The 13,707-nt window shown below is 39.0% G+C and overlaps 1 protein-coding gene across 7 annotated transcripts in view; it reads left to right on the top strand.

Annotated features, from left to right (window-relative positions):
* APP (amyloid beta precursor protein) overlaps nucleotides 1-13,707 on the top strand; it is a 216,281-nt gene that overhangs the window by 72,900 nt on the left and 129,674 nt on the right. For all 7 annotated transcript variants that reach the window (XM_070407007.1, XM_070407006.1, XM_070407005.1 and 4 more), the window contains exon 3: nucleotides 361-490. In XM_070407007.1, the coding sequence (XP_070263108.1) occupies nucleotides 361-490 (130 nt within the window). The remainder of the gene's footprint in view (nucleotides 1-360; nucleotides 491-13,707) is intronic.

Here is a 13,707-nt window from a genome sequence, read left to right as displayed (position 1 = left end):
AAACTGATGAATAAAAATAGAATCAGAGGCATGGAAACATGGAACAGAGTGACGCATCTCAGAGGGAAGGGGGTGGGGGGTGGGGGGTGGGGGGCGAGGAGAGATTAACCAAAGATCCTATATGCATGTAGGCATTACCTATGGACACAGACAATAGGGTGGTGAAGGCCTGGGGTGGGATGGGAACCAGGTGGAGGGGGGCAATGGGGAGAAAAAGAGGGACATCTATAATACTCTCAAAATAAAGATTGAAGCTTTTAAAAAAAGGAATACATTAGAATAACAGTGGTGATGGATCAGGTGCTTGCTTATCCCAGCCCCTGCCGCAGGTAACAATGTGCCCTTTTTGTGTGCTCCCAGGTCTATCCTGAACTGCAGATCACCAATGTGGTGGAAGCCAACCAGCCAGTGACCATCCAGAACTGGTGCAAGAGGGGCCGGAAGCAGTGCAAGACCCACGGGCACATGGTGATCCCCTACCGCTGCTTAGGTGAGCTGGCCAGCCGTGGCCCTGATCTTTGGGGATGGAAGAGAAGGATGCTCTGATTAGCTCAAACACACACTCTTGTTTGGCATGTTGCCACTCTATATTGGATTATGTTTTGGATTGTTACAGTAGCCTGTGTTCCGACAGTATAGGAGACATATTTCTGAATTCCCTGGCACAGAATGAATTTACCCAGGGTGTTTTTCAAAATTATAAATTCTTGGACCGATCCCAGGACTGCTGAATGACAGTGCCTGGTGGTGGAGCCCAGGAATCTTAATTTTACCAAATTCTATGGGTGATTCCCACATACACTGACTATCTAGACTTGCAGAATTAAGGCCTTTTGTGTTTCCTGACATCGACTTCACAAAAGAACACTCCTAATGTGAAGCTCCAGCATTTTGCTAGTTTCTTTAAAAAGAAAAAAAATTTACTGATTTCAGAGAGTAAGGGAGAGGGGAAGAGAGAGATAGAAACATCAGCGATGAGAGAGAATCATACTGGCATGTGCCCTGACCCGGTATCAAACTGTGATCTCCTGGTTCATGGGTCGATGCTCAACCACTGAGCCATGCCGGCTGGGCTAGTTTCTTAATCTCTTCCCTACAACAGCTGACTACTCTTCCTGTTTGGCCATAGCTGGAGAATTGGAGTTGGGGGATTTTTTATTTTTTTCCCTGCTCACATCAAAATAGAGGAAACAGTGTAATCACTACGGTTTAAATGTGTGTTTCTCTCACTGACCAGATTTTACTTTAACTTTTCATTTAGAAAATTGAGTTGTTTTGTGTGGTACTATACTTTTGCCACATTTAATCTGACTTGGTTATTAGTCTCTCCCTTGTTGATATTTTTATGTAACCAGGAGTTGTGGAAATCAGCAGTCTCTGATCTGATGGCTACCATCTAGATGTTTTCTACAAGTTTATTCACCAGTAGGATGGTTGTAAATAAAAACATAGAGATCTACATCTGGAGGGTGTAAACAAATATTGATATACATTCCAATGACTTAACAGGATTTTTAAAAAATATATTTTTTTATTGATTGCAGAGAGGAAGGGAGAGGGGAAGAGAGATAGAAACATCAATGATGAGAAAGAATCAGTGATCGGCTGCCTTCGGCACACTCCCCACTGGGGACCCAGCCCACAACTTGGGCATGTGCCCTTGACGGGAATTGAACCATGACCTATTTCATAGGTTGATGCTCAACCACTGAGCCATGCCAGCCAGGCTAAAAGGAATTTTAAAAAAAATAAAAAGTCCCAACAGGAAATTTAGAAAAAAAGCATAACTATTGAAGATTCTGGAGCTGTCTGTAATACTTGGTCAAATATGAATATCATCATTAGAGCATACTGGCTACTGTTGATGCATGTGTATAATTTGAGACGTTCATAGAAAAAAATGGGCATTAGTATGATTTCATCTGGTGGATTTACTCACAGGGTAATTGATGGAGAGAGTTGGAAAAGCGATATCTTAGCTGTTATACCAAGAGACCATATAATTCAGCACGTTAGGAAGGAATCACGAATTCGTTAACTAGGCCTTGTTAATGATTAGTTTCTGTTGGTTCTCACTTTCCCATTCTATGAAATGTTTCAAATACATTTTTTTAGATACTAATCTTACTGGGAATGAATACTAGGTCTGTGGATGAGTATTATGGCTTATGACACAGGACACATTGCTATTTGTTTCAGATGAACGTATATCATTTTGCTTAGACTTTCTGCTTCAGAATTCTATTCAGAGATGTTAGAATTGACTGGAAGGTGGAACCCACATGAAGATTGTAACTCACTACCTAGTGCCACTGGTTGTGGCAGATAGGCACCTCTCCACTTCTGAAAAGCTCTACTCTATGGCAAGAGGGTATTGAAACTCAAGGGAAAAAACACTGTAAAAAGGAACAAAAGATGTATAAAATGTCTTCAGATATAAACATGAAGTCAGAAGATTTCATGAAAATACTATGATTAACTGTCAAAATATTTGTTTTTTTCATGATAAGCGGTGTTACCCACCATTTAGAGAAACTTCATCCTAAGTCATCTCACTTCACAGACACAAATATTGAGTCAGTGGGATTGAATCTCTTGCTGTAACTCACACAGTTTGTTAGTGGTGGAAGCAGGACCAATGCCAAAGATCTTTTGATTCTTAATCCAATGTCCCTTACAATATTCACACAAGATTGTTTCAGAGCAAATATCCACCTGATTTTCAAAATCAAATCATAGACGAAAGACTGATTTAGAGGCAGTAAATAACACTTTTTAAAAAAACTCACAGTTGTGTTTATAAAAGAGACAACCATGACTCTGAAACAGGATAAATTCCCACCCAATAATGTGTTCCACTCTATGGTAGTAACAGGCAACAGTCTGATAGATTACCTGCTGCTTGAACAAGGAATTACTGTTTAGCATTAACCCAAGTATCCTCTAACCTCTAACCTCACTGGCTGTACCCAAATATATCTTTTAGACAGGAAAGGTTATTTTACAGAAGTTAATTCTCAGAAAGGTGCTACCTAGGAAACAAAATAAAATTGTCTTAAATATTAAGCACATTACAATTCAAAATAAAGCTTGACTAGAGAAAAATGCCTGTTACGTCTGGCATGCGACCTTCTTGAACTTTATATCCGATGCAGATCTGATGTTGCTCTGGGTTGTGTTTCTCTAATCCCTGTGTTTGCCCTGGGCTTACTTGCTCCTCAGTACCTTGCATTCCTTGTCTAGATGGGGAACGGGTATTAGGTTGCTGTTGCTGTTGCCATTTTCTTCCCATGGAGTGAATGATTTCCCTTGGGAGTGGGGTGGCTTTCTCATTTCACCCTTTGCTTTTGATTGTGCCTCTGGACCCCGCCCTCCTCCCCTCCCCAGTATAAGGTCTGTCTTAATCATAATAACATTTTATTGTTTCATGTGGGATTTAAGCACATGATTATCACTACTCAAGGAGGATATTTTCTTTGAGAAGCTTTTAACCCCTTTGCATTTGAATGACTACTCTACATGGTGTAATAGATCCACTCTTGAAATTGGTGCCCTCTGTACTTGTCTCTGTCCAGTACAGGCAAGGTGCATCGCGTAAGATAAATTACTATTGATCTATGGGGGTGGGGGTGGGGGGGCAAAGATTAAATTAAACCAAAAGAATTAGAAGTTAAAGAATCACTACCTTGCCCTGACTGGTTTGGCTCAGTGAATAGAGTGTAGGCCTTCGGACTGAAGGGTCCCAGGTTCGATTCTGGTCAAGGGCATGTACCTTGGTTGCGGGCACATCTCCAGTAGGGTGTGTGCAGGAAGCAGCTGATCGATGTTTCTCTCTCATCAATGTTTCTAACTCTCTGTCCCTCTCCCTTCTCTGTAAAAAATCAATAAAATATATATTTTTTTAAAAAAGAATTACTACCTTAAATGTCATTCTATTTCATTACATATTCAAGGCTTTCCAAACATACAAGTAGCAATGAGCAGGAAGCTATTCAGCTATGGTCAGATGAAAAATTGAAGGTATTCAATTCACCTTAATTTTGAATTACGAGCATACTTTGTGTTTTGGTGGCTGCTTTTGTGTGGATTAGCTACAACTGTCTTCAGTGTGAAAAGCATGTATTTAGATATTCTGACAGATACTGTGCCAGACTAGTTTTTTTTATTTATACTAAACAACAGTTCTCTTGAGACACAGCAGCGTGATATTCAAGAATGTTATACAAGATTTCACCTGATTTTAAGAATAGGGATGGGGAATGTAGACTTTAATGATCTTATAAAGGCCTATATGCCACTGTACAGTAATTCAGTGTCAGTACCTATGCGTCCTCCAGTCTTCATGGACCTCTGCACTCTGTAGATCCAACTGCGTATGAAGTCTTGGGAGATTCATGTGCTGGGGTTATACCATGAGAGTGATGCTTGGGGAACCTGGTCTCTGCACACCAGAGGGATATAAATTCTTGAATGTTCTATGTTTTTAAGGATTGTCTACACCATGCACACATAAGGAATGCCAGAACTGGGGACATTTCTTCATCAGGGAAAGCTAATGCCATCCTTGGAGAGATAGTAGACTCCTTTTTATGTGGTCTTCCACATAGGACCTTTGAGTATTCATTCCAAGTTAATCATACTTCAAAATGAGTATATAGAGTCTGATTCTCAACTATATAAAAGAAAATATGAATGGGAAAGAAATCTTACTAGTCTGTATCTCCAATTGGTGGAATTACAGGTGATTTTGATTTTACTTAAGCCCTTTTCTATTCCTTTCCTAAGTAAATGAGTAGCTTTTGTCATAAAAGGATGAATTATGAAGTCTATTATCAGATAGTGGTCCATTGGAAAAAAGTCAACAGGCTTAAAAGGCACACAGAGTGATTGTTTTTAACCTATGCCTTATGAGTTTTTTACAGTAGGAATAACTTCTTATGGGAAAACATTTTATTTTAAAAACACCATGCTGCCAAATTAAAAGAAATGTCTCCATTGTTGCTTTCAACCAGACTTAAGCAGCATTAAGCATCTCTAATTTTTTTCAGAAAGATTCTTGATCTTGCTTAATTTTTTATTTTCAAATTTTTCATATGGGAGCTAATTTGTTTCCGGGTGGATTGTTGAATGGGGAGAAATTTCTTTTATCTTATCTGGGTGGGGAAGGACTGAGAAGGTGCAGCCCCTCCTACTTGGTTAAATAGGAAAATTTATAGAAATGATTTCTTGTCGGTAGGTCACCCACCCAGACCAGTGGTTAAACCTCCTTCCTCCTTTTCCCAGTTCTCCGTTGGCCCTCAATTATTAATTGGCTCCAGCGTGATTTGCTTTCTAAAGTTGAAAAAGATTTTTTTTTTTAATAAATCAAAATTGGAGAGAAAAATTTAGTGATTTATGCTGTTTCCAGTTTTAATTTTTTTTCATTTTCTCATTTTAATTATTGTGCTTGCTATTATGTAAATCTTCTTGCTAGGACTATAAACAACTTATGTTTGTCTGAGATAAGAATTATGGCAGTGTGAATGATGTACTTAGTTAAATCCTTAATTTTGCCTTTTTCTTTTTCTTTTTTTTTTTTTTTACTGGAGATGTACTCAAGAGTCATTAATTACCATGAGTCTTTACAATGAAAATTAACAATCTTTGAAAATTTGCTTTTATGCCCTATAGGTGTGCCCTGTTGTCAGTGTTTTCTTAAAATTCATCTATGCAGGTCCCAGATGATAGGCATGAAAAAGAAATCGCAGTTTATTTGACATCATATTGTTCCAGTGTTTCTCTGCGATGCATTGAAAAGTGAATAGCGAAGTTAATGGGTATCTCATTTGCAGTGCATGCTAAGAATGCAATGGTGAAGTTAAAATAAGTCTCTCTGATTGTAAACGTAATACATGTTCATTGTAGGAAGTTAGAAAATGTAACCACAACTCAGAAAGAAAAACCCAAATCATTCTGCTTCCTGCAGTCTCTTTTTTTTGCACATATTTTTGCTCTTATTATTTTTAACATTATATAATTCTTATTTCCTGTTTTATGACCTAGTTTTTTTTTCACTTAGCATTTTTATAACACTTTATTCATGAAATCAAATATTCTTGGAAAGCACAATTTCAAACTATTATTATACCAGACACTTCTGGTTATTTAGATAATTTCCTTTATTTTGTTGTGGTGATAGTCATTGTGGGGCTAAAAATAAATAATACTTTTCCTTACACCTTCTAAGTTCTTCTAGATGAGCTAAAAATAAAGTTAACAGAGACAGATTAAAAGGGAAAAATCAAATTTTAATGCATGGGCATGGGGAATTCACATAAGCATGAAAATGCTTTTTGGTATACAGGGGGATGCTCCAACCTGTTGAGTCACCTGGCCAGTGCTGAGTTGTTGTTGTTGTTGTTGTTGTTGTTTTTACAACCAGCTTAAAACATCAATATCCCAAAGGTAAAATTTTGGGTCTCCTTCATTACTAGTATAAGTGATGCTATGATAAATATCATGCTTCTCTTTTTCCTTAAACTCAATTATTGGCTGAATGTCTTAGAAATCTTCTAGTTGCTTAAATAAAATAAATGCGCTACTTAATTACACCTGAAAACATGGAGGAAAGTCTTCATACTGATTTGTGATCTTGAGTTTAAACATACCCCTACATTTAGCTATGTTTTTTAAATTGATAATGAGCAAAAAAAAACCACACACAACAAACCCATATTTTTTTATTATCAGTTAGTAACAAAGGGACTATTTAAAATAATGTTTTCTCTAAATTTCCATATTGGGAAACATTTGATTGACTATTCACAGACAAATAAATTCTACAAAAATGACTAGTAATTATATACTCACTAGAGGCTCGGTGCACGAAAATTCTTGCACAGGGGTGGGGTCCTTCAGCCCAGCCTGCCCATGGGGAGAGGGCCTAAGCCGCAGTCTGGCCTCCCTCTGCGGGAGGCGACCCGGCTAATCAGGAGAAGGCGCCACCCCAACCATTGCTGCTGCCACTGCCGGCTGTGGCAGCTGCGAGGCCTGAGCCCCAGGCCTCATAGCAGCCTGGGCTCACGGCTGCCTGAGCCCCAGGCCTCACAGCTGCCTGAGCCCCAAGCCTCATAGCCACCAGGGCTTTGTCTGGATGGATGTCCGGATGGACATCTGGAAGATGTCTGCCCTAATTAGCATATTACCCTTTTATTAGTATAGATTGTGTAAGTATTGACCTAGGTGTGTGGCCAGGAACATAAGTGAAATGCGCTCCCTCCTCTGTCAGAAGTTTGGTCTAGGAGTGGGAGAGAGTTAATTACATCAGGAATTCTGGGAGTGAAATTAGGGAAAATCATTTTCCTCAAGTATTGTAAAACATTTCAAAAAAGTAACTTGGTGTTTATACTTAATGAAAGAATTGACTAAAATGCACCAAGGAAAAGTATGCACAGAAGAGCATCATGACCATAAGAAGTGTCATAAAGTTGACAGTGAAACCCTAGCGGGTTTGGCTCAGTGGATAGAGCATCGGCCTGCAGACTGAAAGGTCCTCGGGGTTCAATTCCGGTTAAGTGCACATGCTCTGGTTGTGGGCTTGATCCCCAATAGGGGGCGTGAAGGAGGCAGCTGATCAATGATTCTCATCATTGATGTTTCTCTCTTCCTCTTCCTTCCTCTCTCTCTAAAAATCAGTAAAAATAATATACCACAACTTTAATAAATCATTGTGGCATTATGTTTTTTTAAAAAAAGATGACAGTGAATCAAAAGCCTGAGTTAAGACATATTTCAATTTCAGTATCAAGGTATGTTTGAAATGTTCAAGTTTTAGTACCTGACACAGAATGCTCTCAATGTTAGTGTTACTGGGGTAAATTCTGGGTGTCTTCCTTTCTCCCTTCCTTTCTCCCTTTCTCCCTTTCTCCCTTTCTCCCTTTCTCCCTTTCTCCCTTCCTTTCTCCCTTCCTTTCTCCCTTCCTTTCTCCCTTCCTTTCTTTCTTTCTTTCTTTCTTTCTTTCTTTCTTTCTTTCTTTCTTTCTTTCTTTCTTTCTTTCTTTCTTTCTTTCTTTCTTACAGCCATCAGTGAGTAGCTTCATTAAACTTCCCTGTCTTCCAATCCCCTTGATAAATTTCAGCTCTTGCTGGTGATGAGTCCCAGCAGGCTTTTCCCCCCTGTCATTGAGTCTCACGCTTTAGCTTTGAAACCTGGCTGCTCTCCAAACTAATGCACAGCTGTTGCCAGGCCTGATTGGGGGAGGATGGGGAGGGTCCCAGGAGGACAGTCTCCAGGAAGGAAATGGCATTGACGCATCACTTGGGGGCTTGGCTGCACTTAGAGTGGCTTTAGAGCTCGGGTGCAGAGTTCGGGAAAGATGCGGTACTGATGGATGCATTGTTGGGTCACTGAAGGAGGAATGCACCAGGCCAGAGTGGTGAGGGATTATGAATTTATTCCACCATCAGCACACAAGGTGGCTGAGCCTGGATGGCTCCAGCACCCACTGACAGGAGCGGCTTTTAAAGGACTGTTGGTGGGCTTTTCTGGGTGGAGACTTCTTTGTGTATACCTGGAGGGGAGATAATGGAATGTGATCACAGCAGGTGAAATGTGGTCTCAGCAAAGGGAGTGTCCATAGTGAAATGGCCTGAAAAGCCAGCTCCTGCTGGGGGGGTGGGGGGGGGGAGGTATTGATTCAATTGCTCGATCAAACCTAATATGCATCACAAATGAAGCAAACTGTAAAATGAGGCACGTGTTAGCTTTCGAAAAAGAAAACCAAAAAGTTGTAAGGTTAAAAAAAGAAAGAAACCGTCTTTGTCCAAGTCTGAGCAATGTTGGCATAGTCATAGATGGGCTAGTCATCACAGCCATGATTCAAATGCCATGCAGGTGATGAAGCTGCACTGGGCGGATTGTGGGAAGGGAAGGGGTCAGATGTGAAATTTCACTCTCCATTGTAGGGAGACTTAAAGTGGAAAAATCATGGAGAGAGCCATTTAAACACAGACTTTAGAAATGTAGGGATATATAGCAGAAGAGACAACTAAATGAGATGGCAATGAATGATATTATCACATCTTCTTGCTACAGAGAAATTTATCAAGTACGCCCGTGGCAGAATAAGTTGAATTGAAGGGTTCCAGCATTTTTTTTTAATCTAGAAATTTTCTTTTAAGTTAAAAGTTGTAAGTCATATCGCTGTTAAAGAGGTGTTTTTATTTTTCGAGCTAACTTTGAGTTGGGTAAAGCTCAACTGAGCTTTTTCTGTATTATGTTTCTATCGACTTTACAAGATATTAGCTTTTCCTAGGGTATACCTTATGATTATGCATGTATAAAGTTACTTTTATACATATTTTACAGAATGTAGAGCACAGTTTCACCGTTTGTAGTTGTGATTATTGTTACTATGGAAACATGCTTATCTTCTCTAATAATTTAGTGACAGGTATTTGTTCAGGGACCCAAACTCAACGTGATTAAAACTGGACTCCTCTTCCCCAGAAGTTCTCCCCCAACCGCAAATCTGCTTAAATTTCCAGTCCTAATTAAAAATGCACTTTATCACCAGTTGACATGAACTTTTTGTGTAAGATGTGGAACTGCTTGAAGAACAGGAGTTAGGGAGACAGTAGTGTGAGCTAGAGCATACAGTAGAAACTTCTTGAAAGAAAGTGAGGCATGCTATGGATTCTAAGACATAGAGAAAATGAAAAGATCTAAATCAGACTATTTGAAGACTATTCCAGGGACACTGGTTTGTGTTGGTCGTCTTGGTACATAATGTTGGAAAATTAGAATAGAACCAAGATGGTTTATTATTTAAATTTGGAATAGGATCAAAATCACATTTCCTATTTAGAAAGACATTAAATTCACTTGGTTATTTCTTTTATGTGGTGCCCAGAAAAATATCTGAGCATTCAACGTGGTTTTATTTATCTTGCACATGTCAGGAATATGCTATAATCACCTTTAAGATATCCATACCTACTTTCTTGGTCCTTGCTATGGTGTATATTCTGTGCCTCAGATTAAATTATTTCATGATGTCAGTTTTTTAAATAAATGGTGCAATTAGATTAGAGAAAGCACTGTTTATACTCTGGAGTAACATTTCTGTAAACTACAGTAACCAGGCGGTATAGGTACTCATCATCTTTGAATGTTAATAGCAAACCCAGAAGCGGGTAATAGGTTGGGAGAAAGGTTTATAGTCAGTGGATCCGAGGGCCGGGTGAGGGGAAAGACTAATCAGAGAGCTGCGTTGGGAATAACAGTACACGGTGCTGCGCACTGAGAGGCATCCCTGCAGAGGCTGTACATGTGGAAATAATTATTTTGTGTCTTAAATGGAAGCTCTACGAAAATGGGACTTTTGTTTTATTCACTGAACGATCCCCAGAGCTTTCGCATGTCATGGCACATGCTGGGTGTTTAATAAGTGCATATTGAATGAATGAATGGAGGCCTTGGCTGAATATTGTAAAAGGGAAGGGACGTTAAAAGAAGGAATAGCCTAACTACTAGGAAGGCAAAGGATGTAAAGCAGCCATTTCACAGCCCTAAAAAAAAAATCTCTGGAATTACTGTAAATGTCATTTACTTATGCCAGTATTGATCAACTGAGGAAGGGCAGGTTTTATTTAACAACCAAGAAGTTCCAGGAATCTCAGATTAAGAAGAAACTCGGGTTCTTTGGATCTGAATAAAAATACATTAAACTCTTATCTGTAGGCAGTAGGATCTGTCTATCCTACATGTTTCTAGTTTAAAGCCAGTGTATACCAGAGGCATCTGTGTGTAGAGATAAAACATATCATTAGATTAGTTTATAATCGTTTTATTACTCTTAGCTTTTCATTCTACTGATAAAGGATTGTTTTAAAAGAAACCCACTTCTAAATATTATTTATAGTGATAATGGAATTTTTAAGATTATTTCCGATTCATATGTTGTACCTTAAGAGTTAGGGTCCTATTGTATATGCTAACCATTAATTGCTATTTTATTTAAATGTCTTTATTAAATGAGATGAATGTGGTGGTTAGTAGGTGCTTGGTAAGTAGATTATAAGTACTCCCCTTCTAGAGGTTTAAATCTTTTCATGGTATTAAGTTTGGGGGCCATCCTATTAATGTATTGATTAGGTACATTTTTAAGAATGTTACCCAGCTAGAGTTCTCTAACTCTTCCCCTCAGTGTTAACTACTTTGCCAGAATATGGTACAGCCTTGTTTGCTTCTTAAAGGTTTGGCTGTCACTTAAGATCCCTTCTTTATTGTATGATATTTTTATCAGCTCAGTGTTGCTGGATTCCTATGAGAAGGTCATATGACTCTTTCTACATTATTAAAAACTTAGCATTAATTGTCAATGGAAGCCTTATGATATTCTAAATTCTCTAATCATATTTTAGATACAGTAATAGGCTCATGTTCAGTATGCCAAGACATTATTCTGTATCTTGCCATTTAAATAATTTGAGTTTATTTTGCCACCTTTGTTCTCATTTTAAATTTTGAGGCAAAATTCTGAATTGGGTCTAAATTCATGGGTATCAATCAATGCCCATATTTTCGTCAATGGGTTCCGTGTCTTCATTGATCTTGGACTTCGTAAAGACCTTTGGTCCATAGACCCTTCATTCCATTTCATGTATCAGTAATTTTTAGCCTCCTCTTATTTTCTTATTCACCAGAGACCCTTGGGCCCTCACATCAGTCACCTGAGCCCATATCTTTTTTTAAAAAAATATATATCTTTATTGATTTCAGAGAGTAAGGGAGAGGGAGAGAGAGATAGAAACATCAATGATGAGAGAGAATCGTTGATCGGCTGCCTCCTGCATGCCCCCTATTGGGAATTGAGTCTGCAACCCAGGCATGTGTCCTTGACTGGAATCGAACCGGGGACCTTTCAGTCCACAGGCTGACACTCTATCCACTGAGCCAAACCAGCTAAGGCAAGCCCATATCTTTAACTTCCACTGTTGCTCTACCCATTCACAGCTGTGCTTCTTGCTATGGTTGGTAGTCACCTCCAGCTTTCTACACAGTCAGCAGTTATCAGGCATCCATCCCTTCAACTCCAGTGAGTGAGCTCTTTGCTGCCTTGTAGGTTGTCAGATCCATCACACACATTTTATCCCCTCTCAGTGGCATCTAAGCCTGTTGATCACTGCCTTCACCCCACACCATAATTAGGCTGTTGCTTCTGTTTTTCTCTCTGCTGACTCTCTTTCTGTGGCCCTCTTTTTTCTGCAACCCACTCAAGAAATCCTCAGGGTTGGTGTTTTATAGGAGTCCTCCTGGGATGTTCATTTTCTCACAATACACATACTTTCAAGGAAACCTCATCAGTGCAGTGGTTTCCCAAAGGCTTGGCTTGATGGTCACTCTACCCAGGCCGGCCTCCAAGTATTTACTGGCCATCAGACTTGATATGGCCCCCAGAGTACTGATAATTAGCCTTGACTTTGAAGGGTAAGAGTGTGCAGATTCAGCTAATAGTGCACAGTGTTGGCTCTTGGCTCACGTGGACATTTCATCTCAGATGTGCACCAGTTTCCTTATCAATAAGTGGTGAATTTTAAACAAAAGACACATGAGCATGGGACATGTCTATTCCATTTTCCTCTGTTGGTTTATTGTGCCATTTGGTATAAGAAACTGTATTAGGCAAAGGATAAGATTGTTTTCAAGCTTTTATTAAGGTCTCCTGGATCTCTGATTCCCATACATAAGAGTTAATTAGATTTAAATGGGCTTAATGTAGAGACCCTGCTATTGATACAGCCCTGCTGTTTTGTTTTGCTTTTTCTGCCAGTTTACTACAACTAGAATGCAAGAATAAAATGAATCAAGCTTAAATCCCTAGGAAGTACTAATATTCATGTTTGCATTTTCCACATTTTTTAAAAGAAATGAGGATATGCATAATCTCTCTTAAAATTTGACTTTGAAAAGCATTTTTAGATACTTTAACTTAAGTATAAAATTTCTTGCAAAATATATATTTTTATTTAGATGTGATCTCAGTGTTAGGATTAGCATCTTACACTGTAAGGAGAGGTATAAGAATCAATTTAAATCATCTGAAAGCAAAACATGGAGAGTTGTTCTAAAGTAGGAGTGTCAGTTAAACAGCTGCTTACATGAGTGAAGAATGATAAGATGGTCTTAGCAAGTTCTCCGAAGTCCAAGGAAACGTACATAATACCTATTATTTAATTGTTATAGTTGGTGAATGTTCATTTGCCCATGAGAACTTTGATCAAAGACATACTCACTTGGTGCAACAGTTGGCCTTTCAAATGATCAGCCCTCTTGGCCCATACATGTCTTCAAAATACACATTTTCTAAGGACTTACATAAATAGCCAGTACCCTGTTATGGCAACCTAAAAGGTAAGGCTTTGAGATATCCAGACAGTTGGAGCATCAACCAAAAATGAAACATCTAGAAGGATCAGGTGAGGGGGCAGGGTACCAGGGCATAGAGGGAACTCACCTCTTACTTCTTTTAGCTGGAAGCGTGCAGACATGCTTTCCTTGTGGGTAACCTTGAGTAAACACTTCATCACACCGTGAAATAGCTAACCTTCAGCTTGCATAACGGAGACCTCACGGTCTGTTAGCCTGATTGCATCATTGCAATGTCTGGTTTTGACAGAAAGTGAGAGATTACTTACACTTTTCTTAGAAGATTCTGATAGGCAGAT

The sequence above is a fragment of the Myotis yumanensis genome, unplaced genomic scaffold, assembly GCF_028538775.1.
Source record: "Myotis yumanensis isolate MYYU_CA2020_CCGP unplaced genomic scaffold, mMyoYum1.0.hap1 SCAF_2, whole genome shotgun sequence".
In the NCBI taxonomy this organism is placed as follows: domain Eukaryota; kingdom Metazoa; phylum Chordata; class Mammalia; order Chiroptera; family Vespertilionidae; genus Myotis; species Myotis yumanensis.
The sequence above is the reverse complement of the archived record's forward strand: the minus strand, read 5'-3'. Positions and strand labels throughout refer to the sequence as shown.